At 55.4% G+C, this 20,164-nt stretch overlaps 1 protein-coding gene across 4 annotated transcripts in view; it reads left to right on the forward strand.

Annotated features, from left to right (window-relative positions):
• DNMT3A (DNA methyltransferase 3 alpha) overlaps window positions 1-19,681 on the forward strand; it is a 102,181-nt gene extending 82,500 nt beyond the window's left edge. For all 4 annotated transcript variants that reach the window (XM_079941651.1, XM_079941652.1, XM_079941653.1 and 1 more), the window contains 17 exons: window positions 3,314-3,529; window positions 3,754-3,912; window positions 4,342-4,449; window positions 4,655-4,811; window positions 5,140-5,289; window positions 5,397-5,441; window positions 6,183-6,262; window positions 6,819-6,931; window positions 7,050-7,233; window positions 7,481-7,565; window positions 9,457-9,602; window positions 10,423-10,513; window positions 10,703-10,851; window positions 11,877-11,962; window positions 13,756-13,825; window positions 14,548-14,666; window positions 15,437-19,681. In XM_079941651.1, the coding sequence (XP_079797777.1) occupies window positions 3,314-3,529; window positions 3,754-3,912; window positions 4,342-4,449; window positions 4,655-4,811; window positions 5,140-5,289; window positions 5,397-5,441; window positions 6,183-6,262; window positions 6,819-6,931; window positions 7,050-7,233; window positions 7,481-7,565; window positions 9,457-9,602; window positions 10,423-10,513; window positions 10,703-10,851; window positions 11,877-11,962; window positions 13,756-13,825; window positions 14,548-14,666; window positions 15,437-15,578 (2,100 nt within the window). In that variant the 3' untranslated portion in view covers window positions 15,579-19,681. The remainder of the gene's footprint in view (window positions 1-3,313; window positions 3,530-3,753; window positions 3,913-4,341; window positions 4,450-4,654; window positions 4,812-5,139; window positions 5,290-5,396; window positions 5,442-6,182; window positions 6,263-6,818; window positions 6,932-7,049; window positions 7,234-7,480; window positions 7,566-9,456; window positions 9,603-10,422; window positions 10,514-10,702; window positions 10,852-11,876; window positions 11,963-13,755; window positions 13,826-14,547; window positions 14,667-15,436) is intronic.
• Window positions 19,682-20,164: the final 483 nt, after the last annotated feature.

Consider the following 20,164-nt stretch of genomic DNA (forward strand, 5'->3'; position numbering starts at 1 on the left):
GAGGATCTCTGGGCCTGCAGCCCTCTGGGCTTGAGAAGAGTCAAGTCTGCCTCCCCGGCCCGCAGGAGCTGGCTCCCCTGCCTGGCCTGAGTTCTGGAGATGCTGAGTTACTGCTGTCCCACCCACTTCCTCCTCAGGAGCCCCAAGCCCCACTCCTTCCTGCGCTCAGGTGGGACCTGGCGGCTCAGGGGCCAGCAAGAGCAGGCCTGGTGTGAGCCTGGGGCAGTGGTCAGCGAAGGCTGGGGGCAGGCCCCGGCCCGTGGAGTCGGGCTAAAAGCGGCGGTTTTGCTGAGCTGGCTGGCAGATGGGTTGCTGGCATTTCCTTGCTGACCTGCGTTCCTGGCTGGTGGACCACGCCGTCCTCAGGCCGTGCCAAGCTTGTGGCCTCTTGAGAGGGACAGTTTCCTCTCCTGCCTGTTCCTGGGAGCCACCGTCAGGCCACCAGAAAAAAGTGGTGTCAGGGTGGGAGGGAGCAGTGTGGCCCTGACAGGGGGCTGTGGGGTGGCCTGACGCCGGCCTGTGATGGGAGAGGCACCTGGGACAGCCCGGGGTCCGCGTGGGTCCCTGGACCTCTGACCTTTGGAATGGGAAGCAGCCCGAGTCGCAGAGAGAGGTGGAGGCGGGACAGCTGCCTGAGGAGATGGGACTGGATGGGGAGGCCATGCCTCCACCAGAGTGGAGTTACCAGTGGCTCTCCAGGCAGAACAAACTCCAGGCCAAGTGGCCTCCTCGAGCCGCCGTAGTGGGGCTGGTGTGGTGTCTTCCTGATCCTGCCCAGTCTCTTGGCTACTCTGGGGTAGGACCTTCTGAACTGAGGTGGGGGGGAGCCTTTAGCCCAAAAGCCCCAGCCCAGAGTTAACCCTTATTTCTCCTATTGTCCGGGGGGGTTGGCATGAACGTGGAAAAGGGGCCTCCCGCACTGCCCTAGGCAAGTCTATTCTAATGAGCCCCTCCCCCACCCAGCCACCCTCTCGCCCCTTCTTCCCCTTTCCTCTTGCCTCCTGCTGCTGACCCACCCCCTTCTTCCTTCCCCCACCCCTGCTGGCCTTGTCCCGGTGGAGGCCCCTTCCTCCCCTGCCTGCCAAACCATGCTGGGTGCGTGTTCTCCTGCACCTACTGGGTTGGGGGCGCTTAACAGCCGTCAGCAGCACCGTCTGACAAGCTGGGGGAAGTTGTGGGGGAAGAATAATGTTCAGGAACTCACTGTGGAGGGGTTGAGAAGAGAGACAAAGGGGCTGAGGGGGAGTGAGGAGGGTGGTGTCAGGCACGACTGCCTTCTAGACTGGGGGAGGCCGGGGGGAGCCCGACGCGTGTGCCCTGGGCCCCCCCAGCGCTGCTTGCTGGGATCCTTTCCCCCTGCCGCCTCCTGCCACCTGCGCACCTTGTTCTGGCTGAGGGGGCCCGTCGCCCCTGGAAACTGGGTCTTTTGGCAGAATGGTGCTGCCTTCCACCCAAGGCAGCACCCTGGTCTAGGTCAGCGGCCGTGCCTGAAGTTCACGGAGGCATGGTGGAGGGAAGGGAGCAGAGACTGCTAGGCAGGGCACTTATCTGAGCAGATCTGGCCCTGGGATAGCGCAGCCGCAGCTGACAATTCTGAGAGAGCCTCTCTCCCCACAGGCTTGAGTGCACACCTAGGCACACCTTGTGGGAGGGGAGGAGGTAGATTTTAGGAAGGGGTGGGGCAGGATCCCCCAGGTGAGGGTGGGGCTTGGGAGGGAGGAGCAGGTCCTCTGCGTTCTTCCACCTTCACCCCACCTCGGAGCTCTCTGTCCCAGCTGTTTGTGGGCTGGGGGCAAAGGATGCTTTATCCCATTTTAGAATTTGTTGAGTCAGAGAAAGAACTAAGACTTCCATCCTCGTGTTTTAGGAATTGCCACAAGAAGCAGATTTGGTCTGTGGCCAGGAGGCAAAGACTTGAAGATAGATCAAACTAAAATGAATCTAAGAGACAGTAGACCATTGAGCTCTTCTTAACCTGGGACCTGGGGGTCCATTGACAGGCTTTGAAGAGGCCTTGGAATTCTTGGTACATACATACGTCAACTTCTTCAACCAGTCAGAAAAGGTTAACAGAAATCCTTCAGTTCAAACTCCTTTTTAGGTGGAGCAACTCAAGGGACTGCTCCCAAGTCGGCTGTTAATTAGTTGCAAGGCTAAGACAGGAATATAAATGCTGTGACTTCCAGCTTAGAGATCTTATACTCCAGGTAATCTTGAGGGTGGGTTTGTATTCACAGCTCTAAGCTCTCAGGGAAAGCTTCATGTTGAAGGTGGGATTTTTTTCCCTTTGAATCTGGTGTGGTGAAAACGGGTGCAGAGCCTTGAAGCTTGAGGGCCACGTGTCCTAGATTCAGCCGTTGGGGTGAGATGGGTGAGATTAGGTTGAATGGCCCTCAGAGCTAAGTATCAGGTATTTCATTCTCCTCTGCAGGGTGATGGGAATCCTGGAGCAGGTTTGGAGAAGGAATGGGCATGCAGGTCATAGCCTGAAAGATGAGCATGAGATGGTGAACGGTGAAAGGATGGAGGCTGTTCAAATTGGGAGAATACTTGGGTTTGGATTAATTTGTCAGTGGGATGGCAGAGAGGATGCTTGGCTATACTGTGGACTCCCTAAATAGTTGTTGAAAGAATAAGTGTATTTATGGATCTGAAAGGTGCACGTAGAAAGAAGGCGTAGAATCTGGTGACAACATACATTAGCTGTGATCCTGAGAACTCCAGGATGGCGTGTGAGCACGGGAGCAGGCAAGCTCTTCTGGGGCTTTTCGTGGTGGTTGAGCAGAGGGGGAAGGAACCGTGCGCTCTGAACACAAAACAGTGATTTCTTCGTTACGTATCACAACAAAACTAGAATTGTGGTCTGGAAGCCAAGACCAGGAAGAGAAGGGGTCGATTGCCCAGGAAAACTATGGAGAAAAGGACAAGAGGATCCATTTCTAGATCGGGGAGTAAGATAGGAGAGGCTGGAGCCAAGGCCTGTGCCTAATCTAAGGGGCATCGTTGGTATCTGCATAGAATTGATCTCTCCGTATCAGAAGATGGGCAACTGATGATGCTGACAATTGAGGAAGGTTAGACGAGGGAGGAAGATCTCCTAGGAGGCAGAGAAGGCTGGCGTTGAGCCAAGTGATCTGAGCTCACCTCTCAACTTCACGTCTCTCTGTTTTCCGTGGCAAGCTGCTTGAGTTGATGAGGGAAGAACTCCTCTCTCCAGCCCCTTACCTTCTGTCACTGTCTCCAGACCCTGGAGAGATTGAGAAGAGCCCCTTGAGTGTCAGCTCAAGGTAACTTCTGTTCCTTGTTTCCCCAGGCTGAGAAGAAAGCCAAGGTGATTGCAGTAATGAATGCTGTCGAAGAAAACCAGGGGTCCACCGAGTCTCAGAAGGTGGAGGAGGCCAGTCCTCCTGCTGTGCAGCAGCCCACCGACCCCGCATCCCCCACTGTGGCCACCACGCCTGAGCCCGTGGGGGCTGACGCTGGGGACAAGAACGCCGCCAAAGCAGCTGATGATGAACCGGAGTACGAGGTGAGCGGCTGGCTTCACCTGCCTCGTCCAGCTCCTCCCGTCCTGCTCTCTCTACCCGACCCCAGGCCTCTTTGTCTCTCCAGTCTCGCTCTGTCCATTCAGATGGCGCTCCCTCCTGGCTGTCCTGACCCTCAGATGCCCAGGGCTGGGGTTGCTTTGGGGGGAATCAGGGTGGCAGGGCCTCGTGACCACCATGTAATGACTTCTGCTCCTTGGGGCTCCAGGACGGCCGGGGCTTTGGCATTGGGGAGCTGGTGTGGGGGAAACTGCGGGGCTTCTCCTGGTGGCCAGGCCGCATTGTGTCTTGGTGGATGACGGGCCGGAGCCGAGCAGCAGAAGGCACCCGTTGGGTCATGTGGTTCGGAGATGGCAAGTTCTCAGTGGTGAGTCCTGGGGTTTGGCGGTAGCCTGGCAGGGGCGGGCGGGGAGGAAGGGGTCTTTGTCCCGGGGCCTCTGGTTTTGGCTGGGGGCGTGGTTCGGAATTGGGATGGTAGGAGGGGGCTCTGCTCGTCCCCGCTCTGTATATGTGTGATTGGAGGAAGCCCTTGAGATCATTAGGTTGCACTCCAAACGAGAGTCGGATGTCTTCCAGGAGCCCTGTACCCAGAATTCCCTTCCACCTGCATTCAGGTCCTCCCCGACACCGGGGCTTGGACTCCTCCTTTACGTCATGTAATTATTTACTGGTGCATCCGGTCCTCTTGAGGGCAGAGACCGGGCCCTAATGCCCCCACCCCTGACCACGCCAGGCAGGTGGTGGGTGCTCGGTGAGTGTGGAAGGAGGAGCAAACGAGGGCGGGTTGTGCCTTCAGGTGTGTGTGGAGAAGCTGATGCCGCTGAGCTCCTTCTGCAGCGCCTTCCACCAGGCCACCTACAACAAGCAGCCCATGTACCGCAAGGCCATCTACGAAGTACTGCAGGTCAGTGCCCCTCCGAGGGACTCAGCAGGGCGAGCTCAGACGGCAGGGACCACTTTTGGTCTGGAAGCTGGAGCACAGGGCTTAGGCCTGGGCAGAGGGTCTGCCTGGGAGGCCCTCGGGCCTCCTCCTCTCCTTACTCGTCTCCTTTCTGCACCTGTTGCCTGAGCCCACCTTCGCTACTCTCCCCACACGTGTTGCCCTCCAGGTGGCCAGCAGCCGAGCGGGGAAGCTGTTCCCGATGTGCCACGACAGCGACGAGAGCGACACTGCCAAGGCCGTGGAGGTGCAGAACAAACAGATGATCGAATGGGCCCTGGGAGGGTTCCAGCCCTCTGGCCCCAAGGGCCTGGAGCCCCCAGAAGGTAAACGCAGGTGCACCAGCAGCTCCGCACCCAGGCTCGGAAAGCCGTGCTTAGGTAGGGCCGTCAAGGCCTCCTCCATGAAGCTTCGCAGTGGGAATGGCCGCCGTCTCCCCCTCCCTGGGGCCAGGTAGGGCCAGTGCCACTCTGGGACTTTGAACAACCTGCTCCCCCTTGGCTTGCTGGCACCAGAGACTTGGGAGCTAGGAACAAGCTGGGCACCGGGCCGCACCCTGCTACACCCCGTTGTAGGTAGATGGTCCAGGGGAAGAGAGCTGGGATTCCTCGTCAGCCAGTAACCATGACCTCATCACATGCTTTCCCGATCCAGAGGAGAAGAACCCCTACAAAGAAGTTTACACAGACATGTGGGTTGAACCCGAGGCAGCTGCCTATGCACCGCCCCCACCAGCCAAAAAGCCCCGAAAGAGCACAACTGAAAAGCCCAAGGTCAAGGAGATAATTGATGAACGCACAAGAGGTAGTTGGCCTGGCTCTGGAGAGAGCGGCAGGGTGAGGCCGGCGTTCAGAGGAATGGGCATGACCCTCGAGGCCTCCTCTGACGCCGGGCTCTCCTCCCCTCTGCAGAGCGGCTGGTGTACGAGGTGCGGCAGAAGTGCCGGAACATCGAGGGTGAGTCCTGAGGGGGCAGCTGGGCCTTGGCCCTGGGAAGTCAATTGTCTGTTCCACTTGGGCCCTAAGGTGGTGGCCGGCACAGAGTACTATAGGTACCGAGGAAGGTACGATGCCGTGGGACATCAGTACTTGGTGACAGGATGTGTCCTTTATGTCCCACCACCTCCAGCCTGCTTGACACACATCTATCTTCCGGTGCCACGATCTTTCCTGTCGGTGGTGGGAACTGGTCACTAGGGTTTGGGACACTCCAGTGGGCCAGATAAGGGTGGCCTCTCTTGGATCTGAACTTGCCCTTTTACCTTTCCTCACCTTCTCTCATCTGGGGGTCATTAGTGCATCCCATATCTGTCTCCCTTGGCCTAGTGATGGTGTGTCCAGCTCGGGGCCCTCAGGGCCAGGAAGGATGAGGGCAGGGGCCTAGGCCTTAAGGGTTGACTGCCCGAGGACATCTCCAGAGTGACACAGGGTCAGGCCCCGTTCTCACAGCGGGTTCTTGACCCTCGTACCATGCCTTTCCTGGAAGGCGGCGTTGCTGCTCAGGGAGATGAGTGGGCTTCTGAGATCGGGGCCGCGCTGCCTCCCTGTTCCATGGGGCCCCTCCCAGACTCTTTCCTGCCTTCATTTCTGGCTGCTGCTCCAGCACGCCCCTTGTTATAGCTTTTCTGGAGCTGGGCTTCGGCCCAAGCGGGGAGGGGGCCCTTCTGTGACACTCACTCTGCTTCCTCTGTTTTCCAGACATTTGCATCTCTTGTGGGAGCCTCAACGTCACCCTGGAACACCCTCTTTTCATCGGAGGAATGTGCCAAAACTGCAAGGTAGGGGCGCACCCAGCAGAGGCGAGGCCCCCGGCTGGCCACACCTCCTGGCCTCCGGGCTGTAGGCGCCTGGGATAGCTGTGAGGGTGACTCCGAGGTTTGCTCTTGAAGCAGAGTCCTGATAAAATGGATCCTTGGGTTTCACGCGTTTGACTTGCTGTTGCTTTTCCTCTGAGAGATCCTTGCCCCCTCTAAAGCCCCATTCATGTCCCCAGATGTGGGCTCACAGTTGCTAGTGTGAAGTGGGCGTGGACAGACTGATGGGTGGGTCCCTGTGCCCTGGGGCGGGGGACCACAAGGCGGTGCAGGCCTTCTTTTCCAGCCCTTCCCACGCGCCTCTCCTTGGTTTGTCCACTGCAGTGGGGAGGCATGGTGTCCCCTTCCCAGATCTGTGGTCTGGGCTGGACCCTGGCTGGATGGGTAGCGGGGTCGTGTCTCCAGGGCTCTGTGTCGAGGTTTCAAGGCCAAAGCCCAGAGGCTGGGTTCATAGCCTGCCTTCACCCTGGCTGGCCTGGGTGCTGCCCGGTGGTCTCTGAGCCTCCGCCGTGCTCCCTAGAACTGCTTCCTGGAGTGCGCGTACCAGTATGATGATGACGGCTATCAGTCCTACTGCACCATCTGCTGCGGGGGGCGCGAGGTGCTCATGTGCGGGAACAACAATTGCTGCAGGTGAGGCCCCGCCCCCGCGCGTAGTGGCCCTCCCTCTTTGCCCTGCACTGCGGCCACACTCCATCCGGGACTGGCCTCGGGGTGAGAGTCCCCTCCGCTCCACTGGGCTTCCTTCCAGGTGCTTTTGCGTTGAATGTGTGGATCTCTTGGTGGGGCCGGGAGCTGCGCAGGCAGCCATTAAGGAAGACCCCTGGAACTGCTACATGTGCGGGCACAAGGGCACCTACGGGCTGCTGCGGCGGCGAGAAGACTGGCCCTCTCGGCTCCAGATGTTCTTCGCCAATAACCACGACCAGGAATTCGTGAGTGCTGGGCCGAGGGTGGCTCTCCTCACCCCCCGCCTGCCAAAGCCAGAGGGCAGACTCCACCAGAGCGAGAGCGCTTCGGTCGGTCGGGGGCCTGGGCGCCGGGCAGCGGGGCCTGAGCCACGAGCGGGCTGTGCAGGTCTGGAAATCCCAAGCGCTCACAGTTGGCCGGGAGGCCAGCCCCGCGTGCGGGTCTGTAGGACACTCCTGGACACTCACCGGGCCTGTTGTGCTGGCTGCCTAGGACCCTCCGAAGGTTTACCCACCTGTCCCAGCCGAGAAGAGGAAGCCTATCCGGGTGCTGTCCCTGTTTGACGGAATCGCTACAGGTGAGAGTCTTGGGCGTCTTCGTCCTGGGACGTGGGAGCTGGGCTCAGGGGACCGTGTGTGCGTAACTTTGGCAAAACAGAGTGACGGTTAACGTTACAACTGTTAAAATATTACCGTAAGGAGGAAGCTTCTGTGTTCAATGAAAAGTAAAACTAAGTGGTAAACCAGCATGTTTGGTGGGCATTGCCTTACTGGGGACGTGAGGTCGGGGTCGGGGGGCGGGAACGGGGGCAGTGGGAGGGAGGCGCTCCAGCAGAGGTTAGAGCGATCGCTGGTCAGAGACTATGGAAGATTTTCACAGAACCTCAAAGGACAGACTTGGCGACCAAAGCAAAATCATAGGCAGTCCTGTTGTGCTTTGATTATAAGTCGCAGTGAAGAAACAAACTCTAAACGAGAGAGTCTAAAGAATATTTAAATCGCCCGTAATCCTATGACTGGTATTTTGGTATATGTCCTTTTACATTTTTAGATTTCAGAATTTTTTTTCTGTGCATGTGTGTGTTTATATAATCATATGTAGATAGATAAATAAGACAAAAGGATAGTAAAATGCATAGTAAATAGTAAAATGTGTCGTGACGTGCCTTTTCATTTATGATATCATGACTGGTTTTTCATGTCAGCCAATATAGAATTACATTATTTATAAATGCTACCTAGGATTCTATGGAGGGACACTACCATAATTTATTTAATGAACCCCCTATCGGGTTGTTTACTATTTTCCCCGCCGCTATGAGCAGTTCTGTGACAAGCATCCTTGAACATGCGTCTTTATATACTTAAACCGTTAACTTTTAGGGAATCCCGGGTCACCGTGTAGCCGCTGTTTTTAATTTCATGTGGTTCTTGACGTGAAGACTCATATACACCCCTCAGCCCTGCCCCAAGGCTGAGGCTCTTCAGTCCTTAGGAAACAAATAGTCCTCCTTAGAACTTGTCTTCATGGGACCAAAGGGAGATAGATGGGCAGGCTGGGCCCGGAGACCTTGGCCAGAGGGTGGGGAAGGCACCTGGGCCAGATGTCTGTCTTCTGTTCCCAGCTCAGTGCTGATGTCATGTGAACCTAAAGGAGTTAATGTACAGCTTTGGTTTCCCGGGCTAGGACCTTGAAGCCTTCTTAAGCCACGTCACACCCCAAGAGGCCGTGCAGGCTCCTTGTGGGGAGGTCTTTGGGGAGCAGTGGGAATGGTGCTGTGTCTCCTGACACAGGGCCTGTTCTGTTTCCTTGCCTCAATTCAGCAAGGCTTTGTGGAAGGGCCGTGGTCAGGAAGTGTGAGTAGTCAGTTCAGGAGGAAACACGCTGACGGAGACCGCCCACTCTGTCTTGAAGACATTTGCAACCCAAGAGAAGGGCTGGCTCAGGCGTGCGAGCTGCTCTGAGGTGGAGGATGTGCCGCCTCAGAAGGTGCTGGGCCTTGCAGAAGGGGGGAGGCCATCCCGGGGGCTGTAGGCTGGGGTGGGCCTCAGTGAAACCTTTCTAGAGCAGGTGGCATTTACCTTGAGTCTTGACGGATGGTTGAATTTTGCAGCGGGAGGTGATAGAAGGGCTGAGGAAGGACCAGTGTATGCAAGATACAGAAACAGCAAAGCCCACCCAAAAGTCACCTGTTGTTGTCCCTGCTTCCCGAAACCCCCTGCTGTCCTGTCTTGACTATTTTCTGAGTAGATCAAATTAGGCGTGAAAGAGCCTCGACGTAACAGCCTGTCTGATGTCCTTGTTACTGATACTCCAGTTTGATCCAGAAGTCTCCTGCGGCTTTCAGGGCAGGGTAGGGCTTGGGCCTGCCTTTGACCCATGTGTCCGGCTGGCCCGAGGGACCCCCTGCAAAGACTGGGGTGCCAGGGAGGCGACCCAGTGACGGTGCGTTTTGCTGGCTGGCACAGGGCTTCTGGTGCTGAAGGACTTGGGCATTCAGGTGGATCGCTACATCGCTTCCGAGGTGTGCGAGGACTCCATCACGGTGGGCATGGTGCGGCACCAGGGGAAGATCATGTACGTCGGGGACGTCCGCAGCGTCACGCAGAAGCATGTATGTCAGTGCCGCCATGGCCCCGCCCACCTTCTCTACGTCACTTAGCTCCGGGGACAGCGCCAGCTCCTCTCATTTTGTCCATTTGCTCTTTTCCTTTCTCCCCCCCTCCCCCGTTGAACTCTCTCCCTCCTTCTCTTCCATTTCCCTCCTTGTCTCTAGAGGATCGGGGCAGATTCCAGTGGGAATTGGGGGCCAGGCTTCTTGGGCCTGGCTGGTTTCCGGGCCCTCTTGAGTGGAGCGCTGTGGGTTGCAGTGAGGTTCCCATCCTCCCAGTACGGCTGGCGAAAGGTTCGCCAGCCTCCATTTTGGGGAGGGGGGGATCTGGCGGGATCCTGCCTGAGTGGCCCCTTGCTTTTCCAGTTATCCATGTCGACCTCGAACTACAGGCCCTCAGGCATCCTGAAGGGCATATGGAGGGGTTCAGATGGTCCAGACACCTGCCCAAGGTGCGCAGAGCACAGAGTACCTTTCATTCAGCTGCCCAGCCTGGACCGCTGTCCCCCCTGAGTGGCTGCTTTTCCTGCTGGGGGCACACTGGTTTCCCCACTGGCCTCAGAGATGGTCCAGTTCAGTCCTTTCCCTTTATTATTTAGGAAACAGCCCAGAGAGCCTCAGTGACTTGCCTGTGGCTGCACTGTGTGCGCGCGCGCGTGTGTGTATGTGAATGTACGTGTGTATGTAGAGAGCATTCAAAGCAGCCGGGTCTCTTCTCTCCCATGCCAAAGTACTTTTTTGCTAAATTCACAGATCCTTTCTCTCTCCCTTTCTGCCTCTGTCCCCGGACATCAGGCCCATCACATTACCTTTATCCTCCCAGATCCAGGAGTGGGGCCCGTTCGATCTGGTGATTGGGGGCAGTCCCTGCAATGATCTCTCCATCGTCAACCCCGCCCGCAAGGGACTCTACGGTAGGTGCTGCGCTCACCCCTCCACCTTCTGAGCTGGTGCTTTCGCACGTCAGTTTCCTACTTGGATATTTCTGCCCTGGGACGGCTACTCCCAACGACCCTGCCCTCCCCTGCCCTCCCCGTGCCCGGGCCACACCACTGTCTCCTGCAGACAGCCCCAGCTGATGGCTTTCTCTTCCGACCTCTCAGAGGGCACTGGCCGGCTCTTCTTTGAGTTCTACCGCCTCCTGCATGATGCGCGGCCCAAGGAGGGAGATGATCGCCCCTTCTTCTGGCTCTTTGAGAATGTGGTGGCCATGGGCGTTAGTGACAAGAGGGACATCTCGCGATTTCTCGAGGTATAGCCAGCACCCTTGGTTTGGTCAGCTCACTAATGGCTTCTACCTTGGACTGCTGCTTTATCCCTGTCTCATCTGCATTGTGGAGCTGGGGACTGGTGACTTCCGCTTTGCAAGGGGCCCGTTTGGGAAGCTCTGGGCTTCCCAAGTAGACAGGGAGGAAGCACGCCTTGGACAGAACCCGTGGTCTCACTGTAAGAGGTGGTGTGTGGGTGTGGGCCTCAGCACTTGGAGGGCCTGACTGTTGTAAACAGGGTGGAGTGTCAGACTCCTGGGCTTGGGGGTCTGTGTGGCGTTTCCCTGGGGGAACCTCTGAGCTACCAGAAGCAATTTTCCCAACCAGAGTGGCTTGTCCTCGCTCCCTGGCACCGTGACGGATGCTTTATGGCACCTGGGAAGAAAACACAGCTTATCTCAGTTTCTATTTCCCATTTTGTGGCTCCCAGCTTGCTGAGCCTGGTTTGGGCTGTGCACAGAGGGTTTCTGCAGCCAGAGTCCTTCTTGGGGCGGGCAGTCTGGGAGCCCGAGCCTGTGCTCCCGGGTCTTGGGGGCAAACGCCTCAAGCTGGTGTGTTTGGCTCACAATGTGGACGTACTACAGCGAACACATCCACACTCGTTGGAACTTTCTTTCTCAAAGCCTCCGGGCGAGCTGGAGCTGTGTGGTCCAGTGTGGTGGGCATCTGCCATGTGTGGCATTTAAATTGACATTAAAATTCCTCAGTCACACCAGCCTCCTCTCAAGTACTCCGCCATCTGCAGCTGGTGGGCTAGTGGCCACTACATGGAACAGTGCAGATAGAACATTTCCATCATCGCGGTGTGGACTGTGCGGGTCTAGACTGTTCCAGTGGGAGCGTGTGGAACGTAGCTGGGTTTAATTCCAGCTTTTCCTGGGGCCTTCAGGCTCTCCCAGTGTGGCCTCTCGAGAGAGAAGTAAGAGCCTTTGAGGCTCTAAACTAGCAAATTTCCTGGCACTCTTACATTTCTCTCTCACTCATCTTTAACCTCTGTCCTGTTTTATAGTCCAACCCTGTGATGATTGATGCCAAAGAAGTGTCGGCTGCACACAGGGCCCGCTACTTCTGGGGGAACCTTCCCGGTATGAACAGGTTGGTGAGAGCTCCGTGCCCAGGTGGCTGCGGGTGGGTGTCTGCAGGCAGGATGACGCCCCGAGGAGGGGGCCAGCCTCCCCTGCTGACCAGCTTGCTGCTCTGCCGTGTTCTTCTTTGTTTCCTTTTCCTTGAGGAAGAAGGGGAGTCAGGTGTAGAAAATACTTGCCTGAGAAACCAAGGACTAGTGGTCCCAAATGGGACCTTTAAAAAGCACACTCTTGACACAGAAGAGGACTCATCGTGCTGCTGAGTTATATGGTTGGTTCTCCTACGTTGGTGATGTGTCTAGAGTCAGCTGGTCCCTAGTCCCCTGAGGTAAAGCTGTGGAGGATGTGTTTGGGGATGGGAAGGAGAGCGGTGCACACAGCTGGGCCACATCGGGCTCCAGGAGAGAGAGTGTCGAAGCAGCAGGCGCCTCGCAGCTCAGAGGGCCCTGCTCCACTTATTATCCACACACTTCGTTGGCTTCAAGTCCTTTTTCGGAAGGATGCTCTTCGTTTAGGTTACACAGAGATTTTAATGTCCAGGAATGAAGAAAATTTCATTTCTTCAGCGTAATAATCGTACTATAAAAAGGCGTATGTGAAGAAAGGAATTCTGGTTGAGAGTTAGTGGTTCAAAAGCAGAGGGAGATCCACCCAATCTAGATACCTATTACGGAAAGAAATACTTTGCACCATGTTTTGAGTGTGGATTTTAAGCCTCCTTGGTACACCTACAAATTGGGAACATCATTTAACCTGGCCTCAGTCATCTAATCTGCCTCTCTGGCAATAGCATGAAGTTTTAGGAACTTCCCCCGTCTCATACCTGTTTGGCAAAGCTGCCGTCTTTTGCGAGGGCTTGTTGGCTGGGAAGGAGATGGGTCAGTGGGCAGCTGACCTGAAAACTGTCTCGGTGTCTCCCTAATGTTCCCGGGATGGATGTCTGTGCGTACTGGAAAAATGGACTGGCTTATGTAGTCCAGTATTTTTATGGAGCCAGTAACTCAGCGTACCCTGACAGCCCTTGGGGGGATTGTTCTCACATGCTTCTTCCAACTCTAAAATTCTAGAACTCTGAGCTTCCAGGAGGAGCAGAGGTACCGCGAGGGACCAAGTAGAGTGTATATGCGCCTAAACAGGGAGGAGCCTGGAGGCGCGATCTGACCATGGGTCCTGGGGTGGTTCCCATGCAGAGATGGTGGACCGCTCTGTGAAACCTTTATTACGTAATCCTAAATGTCAGAAAAGGCCAGCAGCGCAGGTGATATTTAGTGATCTGGTCTGCCTTCTGAGAAGTGACACGTTCCGTGTCACAAAATTTTAGTCTTCTGGGGACTGTGCAGAATTTGTCTGGTTAACTAACTGTACATTTCAGGTGTACAGTTTGACGAATTTCATCCAGTGTACAGACCCATGTAACCATCACCGTAGTCGAAATACAGGCCATTCTGTCATGCCAAAGCTTGCTTTGTGATGGGTGCTTTTAAGACTCAGTCTATTTTTAAGTAACAGGTTTAAAAATAATTGGGCTTTTCCCCGTCTGGGCAGGCGTTGTCTGTTCATTTGTAGTTTGAGACCACTTTTGAATTCACCTTTAAGGATTCATGCTTGGGGGACTTGTGTCTGTGAGTGGCTGCAGTGTATGTCGCATGTGTTGGGGAGTCTGAGGGGGGTTACGACGCACGTGGGTGACGGGGTCCTCTTTGATTTCCCCGTGTGAGTCAGATGGCTGCTGGCTCAGGGCCCTGGGTGCGCCCCTGCCGTCGTCCTGGTCTCTGTTGTTACTCTCTCTCTTCTGCCTTCCAGGCCGTTGGCATCCACTGTGAATGATAAGCTGGAGCTGCAGGAGTGTCTGGAGCACGGCAGGATAGCCAAGGTTAGCCCAGCATCCAAGCCCTCTGCTGGGGGTAAGGAGAAGGGCAGGACGGGCTGGAACAGCACCAGGGCTGTGTGTCCCGCCTGCAGAGGATGCGACTGAGGGGGTCGTGCATGCAGTTGGCCAGAGCGGGAGGGTCGAGGGGGGAAAGCCTGGAGGGCCGGGGGAGAGGTCAGGAATCCTTGCTGCCTGCAGCCCTTCCGTGCTGAGCTCGCCCGCTGCTCCTGTGGGAGGCAGACACTAAGACGTCTTTGCCAAGGTCCCTGCGTCTGCTACGGCTTTTGAATGATTGAGCCAGGACCTATTGCACGAGCCTTCAGAGCAGAGCTTCTCCTGTGATGTGGAAGCTCCCTTTCTCGCTGGAGAAACCTCCTGGGGCTGCTGGCACCCCAGGGGTGCCTTTGCGCCCCTGAGTAATTTGGCATCCTCTTGCCTGTAAGTCACCACCCCTGGGAAAAAACAATTCTTAGGAGACTGACGAAGGACAGTGGCTCAAGCTGCTGTCTGTCAAGCCCTTGGCCAGTGGGACTGGACTGAGGATGGCCGGGTGACCTCAGTGTAGGAAGAAAAGCAGGGCAGTGGGGTCTGTGGAGGCTCACGACTGGAGCCTGACCTCGGCCCCTGGATGGACCAGGCCTTGTCACCTTTGGACGCACCAGTCCTTGGTAGGTGCCTGGCAGGAGATGAGTACTCATTTCTCTTTTCCTCTCCTCGTCTTCTAGTTCAGCAAAGTGAGGACCATTACTACTAGGTCGAACTCCATAAAGCAGGGCAAAGACCAGCATTTCCCCGTCTTCATGAATGAGAAAGAGGACATCTTATGGTGCACTGAAATGGAAAGGTACCCACTCAACGCTGGTGTCGGGCAGGAGCGGGTGGGAGGGATCTCCGCCTCTGCACCAGACTCGGATCCCCTGCGGATACCCCGTGAGCAGTGGGTTTTCCCAAGCATTTCCCAACATGGCAGATTCCTGGGGGAGGACTCCTGTGCGTTGTAAGGCTGGTTTAAAGTAAGGGGGGGCGTCTAGGAATCAACCCCCGATGCCTTGGCTCCCAGCGGTCCTTCTGAGCTCCAAGGAAGCACTGTGGCTGCAGGAGCTTCCCTGCGTCCCACTTGCTGATGTTATGTGCTTTGCAGACCAGGACAGTGTGGGACCAGGTGGGCCTTAAAGCCTCAGCACCCTGCTTTGGCACAGATTGGACTTGGGCTAGATTCCTCATTCTTGGGGTAACTGCCATTTAGCCAGACAAAGAGACCATTTTCACAGGCAGCCGGAGCAAGCAGGAACTCCTGACATCAGGCAAGGGTTTGGCCCCCTTGCAGAGTCTTCCGTTCTCTGCGGGGGAAGATACCAGGGATGTATTTTTATTACATACAGAGTTGAGATACCCACTGTGGGTCTGAATTTCAGGTGGAGCGTGTCCTGGAGGTGTTTCTCACAAACGCTAACTCTGTTTCTACTGCGTGGGAAATCTCTAGGCAGTGATCATCTTAACATACCTTCAGACCCACAGAGAGTAGCCGGGCGCCTGAGTCTCGAACAGGTTATTAAGGACACAGAATTGCCCAGGCTGGCGCTGACTCCTGCCCTGTCTGCCTTTTCTCCCCAGGGTGTTTGGCTTCCCTGTCCACTATACCGACGTCTCCAACATGAGCCGCTTGGCGAGGCAGAGACTGCTGGGCCGGTCGTGGAGCGTGCCCGTCATCCGCCACCTCTTCGCTCCGCTGAAGGAATATTTTGCTTGTGTGTAAGGGACGTGAGGGCAAACCGAGGTAGTGAAACAAGGTTTAAACAAACAAACAAAAAACACAAAACACAACAAAATACCAAGAACATGAGGATGGAGAGAAGTATCAGCACCCAGAAGAGGAAAAGGAATTTAAAACAAAAAAAAAAAACCCCACAGAGGCAGAAATACCGGAAGGCTTTGCCTTGTAAAAAGGGTTGGACATCATCTCCTGATTTTTCAATGTTAATCTTCAGTCCTATTTAAAAACAAAACCAAGCTCCCTCCCCACCCTCCCACCCCCTTTTTTTCGGTCAAACCTTTTGTTTTCTACTCTTTTCAGAGGGGTTTTCTGTTTGTTTGGGTTTTTGTTTCTTGCTGTGACTGAAACAAGAGGGTTTATTGCAGCAAAAAAAAAAAAAATCAGTAACAAAAAATAGTAACATACCTTGCAGAGGAAAGATGGGAGTGAAGGAAAGAAGGAAATTCTATAGAAATCTATATATTGGGGTTTTTTTTGTTTTTTTTTTGTTTTTTTTTTGTTTTTGTTTTGTTTTTTTTACTATGTATCTTTTTTTTTGTTGTTGTCTCTAGCCTGATCAGATAGGAGCACAAGCAGAGGACAGAAAATAGACACTCAGGCGGCAGAGTTCCCTCCCAGCCACTGAGCTGTCTTGCCAGCACCATTCCTGGTCATGCAAAACACAACCCAACTAGCAGCAGAGAGACGAGAACACCACACAAGACCCTTTTATACAGTATTCAGGTGCCTACCACACAGGAAACCTTGAAGAAAATCAGTTTCTAGAAGCCGCTGTTACCTCTTGTTTACAGTTTATATATATATGATAGATATGAGATATATATATAAAAGGTACTGTTAACTACTGTACAACCCGACTTCATAATGGTGCTTTACAACAGCGAGATGAGTAAAAACATCAGCTTCCACGTTGCCTTATGTGCAAAGGGTTTTAACCAAGGATGGAGAAAGGGAGACAGCTTGGAGGTGAACCGTTAACCGTGGTGGGGTTTTTCAATTTCCCCTTGGTGTTTAACAAGGTGAAGGAGGAGAATTTGGGAACAGCATTCTCCCGTTTCTCCCTGCCAAAAAAGGGGGTGAAATTCAGTGGTCGGGACCGTGGAAAGCTGAGAGTGGGATCCATCCAGGCTCCTGAGATAACCTTTTGATTTTTTTAGAAAAGGAGACTCCCTCGGCAAGATGGCAGGATGAGGGGTCTTCATTCCCAATTTCTCACATTAGCCGATTCGAGGGCTCCTTGCGGTGGGGTCAGAAAAAATCCAGAGTGCGGGCAAGTGACAGTTCAGACCCCACCTGGAGCAAATAAAAAAACATACAAAACGTACTGGTGCTTTCCTGTCTAAGTCGCTTTTTGTGTGTTCTTTTATGAGGCCCCCACCATCCACCCTCTGTGCACAAGGCGGCTTCCGGCCCCTGGAATGTGATGTTTTTGGTCATCTCCAAAGGCTGCAGTTTTATACTGGGAGGCTGATGACACCTTTTGTTATAATTATTCTTATGGTTCTGGTTATAATTATGTTTGTTTTCAGATTTTCTTTAAGAAAACAAAAACCCAACCCCCCCTCCCTTTAGGTTTCAAACCAAGGTGCGGGGAGCAGGGTGCTTCTAAGTCAGTGGTGGCCCTGGTGCCCTGGCTCCCCACCCCTCGGGCCAGGTGGGCCACCGGGCGCTGCGACAGCTGGGCGTCGGCCAGGGGGTCCCCGAGGCCGGCCTTCCGGGCGCGTCCCTCTTCTCTTCTGCTTCCCTCCTCTCGAGTCACGTGTGTCAGGGCTGGAGGGAGGACCAGGCATCTCTCTCCTCGCGTGTGTGATTGGAGTGGTGTGTATTTCTTTTCTAGTACTTGGTCTGATGATAGCTGTGCTCTTACCTCGAGTCAGCAGCACCTGGAGCCCCAAGTGCACGACACTTGGTTCCGCTTCCCGGCGAGGCAGGCAGCCTGGTGTTGGCTGTAGGCAGGGACGGCATGTGTGGCTCCAGGGTGAGGGCCCAATGGGCAGATGCCTGCCTGGGTAGATGGGGTGTAGATAATGTGGCATATAGAGATATATATTTTATAATGGGAGGGGGGAGTGGCACCTCCTGGGACTGGCAGGGCTGGCAGGGGTGCTGCCAAGCACATGGTCCCACGTTCGCATCCCTAGAAAGATAGGGCCTACGGTGATAGGCGCTATATAAATACATAGATAGGGTCACGTATAAGAAATATTTTGTAGTGGGGAGCGGGGGAAGGAGGCTCAGAATGCTGAGTCTCGGGCCCCACTGCAGACAGGCCCCACACCAATCAGTCAGTCCCACACGCACACACAGGAACATGTTTCTATACTGATGCGTAACGAATGCGCGTACACACACACACACGCACACACACACACACGCACACGCACACACGCGCGCACACACACACACACACACACACAGCCAGGGAGCTCCCAGCGCTCTTCTCCCCAGGATTCAGGACTTTGCAGAGTCGGCCCTGCAGCTCTTTACCTCTGTTGCCCTAATTGCAGGTAGACTGTCAATCCCAGAAGTTGCTAGGTGCTGAGGGCAGGAAAAGGAGGAGGTTTTCTTTCAGCAGGTGCTCTCCTCTAGCAGGTAGCGTTCTATCTCTTTTGCCCCTGGTGATGTCAAAAGACTCTTCTGTTAGCAACCTGTGACACTGACCTGCAACCCTAGGCACCAGTCCAGTCAGCCCTCAACTCCCCCTACCTATTCTCCCCCGACCAAAACGAAACTGACGTCCAGGGCTGTCTTGGCCAGGGGGCTTCCATTGGAAAAAAAATGGGACAGTGAACCTCACCTTTTGAATAAAGCAAATTAGTATTTGGTGACAAAACGAAACCAGGCTTTGAATCCCGTGCTCATTGCTCAGGAGTAAGCCCACAGCTGGTGGCCGCGGTCTCCCGCTCCTTTTAGGGGTGCTTAGTCCCGCACCCCGGGCTACTCATTTCCTTGTCAGATTGGTTTTTAAGATGATACCCAGTTGCTTCCTGCCAGCTGTGTGCCGTGATGCCAGGTGGTGATGGTGGGCTCCCACGGGGCTGGAGCAGCTGTGGGGGAAGCCCTCGGCCCTTCCCTCGTTGGAGTCTGTACCGAACTGTGGTGCTCACCCCACCCCCTCCAGCCAGGCTCCATCTTCCCGGCCCAGAGCCCACCAGCACTGCTCCGGAGGGCTGGGGGAGGAGGGCTGCCGCAGGCAGTCCAAGGTGCTCCCTCCCCTGGCGGCCAACGCTAAGGTCTTCCCAGCCCCAGTGTCAGGGCAGAGTCTCTTCCTCTGCAGACAGACTTCCCGGCTCTCCGAGGCCTTTTGTCCACTGCTTGTGTGCAGGAGTTTGCTTTTCCCAGTGGCCCAAGCCCCACCCAGGGGCTTGGTGTGGGGAAGCAGCTCGGTAGCCAAGGATGTGGTGAGCCTGAGGGCTCGGCGTGGGCCGGCCAGCTTGCTTGCTGTGGCTGAGGACCTGTTGCGTGCAGTCTGGCCACCTGACTAGGCCCCAGAAGGGGCCAGGTGCACCCTCGCAGGGACGAGCGTTAACGATCACCAGCTTTCCTTCCAGCCACACCTGTGGGCTTGGTCCCATAGTAGAGCTTGGTAGGGTGCAGGGGACCTTGGGGATGTGCCAACTTGGCCACACCGGGGTGCTGTCCAACTCTGGGGGTGCTCCTGGGGGCAGTGATCAGGTCCCCTTCTAAAGGGGACTGAGGTGAGGTCGCGCGGGGATGCAGGTGGGGGGTCGCGGCACTCGTTGTGCGTGAGGCTCAGGGTAGAGGCAGTGCAGCGGGAGAAACCACGAAGGCCTAGGGAAAATTCTGGAGTATGTTCCCGGTGGGGTTTTCTTTCTGAAGAGCAGGCCAATTTACAAATTCCTGGAAACGAGGGTTTCTAGGGACTGAGGATGATGCCCCCTACTTGCTGCAGGTGCCAGAGGGACCTGTGCCTCTTGCCGGGGGTAGGTAGCTGGGGCTCGGCAGGGCGCAGGGCCCTGGGTCGCTTGCCCGAGGAGGAAGCTCGTCTCCAGCCGGCGCCGCTGAGCCCCGTGGGCCTCAAGCTGGCTGGTGCTGCCTGCCTTTCCCGGGAGCCGACCGAGGAGCACAGGACCCGTGGGGTCTTGCAGTCAGTGATGGCAACCCAGGTGTGCCACTGTCTGTTTTTCTTTCTAGACCCCAGAACCTTCCTGCTATTGAACATTCTAGAAAGCAAACTTCCCCAAAGAGCACGCAGGACTGCTTTGCTTTTGAGACGGGCCTGGGAGTGGCGGCTGGCGAAGATGCCTGTGGGTTTTTGGTGAGTCGCTAGAGTGCAGACTGGGACAGGCAGACCCAGCAGGAAGAAAGGCTGGTGGTGGACATCGGACTGGTCTAATGAGGGCCGGCTCCCCTTACTTCCTGCATAGCTGGCAATTCTGGGGAAGCCTGAATTGATGGGATGGGAATTAGGTGGGAATAGCCCACGGTCTCCAGCACAGGAAGGTCTGTAACAGGAGCAAGGGAAGGAACTATTTCAGCAGAGCCACCTGGGGAATGTTCTTAGCCTTCATCTCGCTGATGACATCATTATACATAAAGTGGATCTT

This window comes from Stenella coeruleoalba, assembly GCF_951394435.1.
Source record: "Stenella coeruleoalba genome assembly, chromosome: 13".
Classification (NCBI taxonomy): Eukaryota; Metazoa; Chordata; class Mammalia; order Artiodactyla; family Delphinidae; genus Stenella; species Stenella coeruleoalba.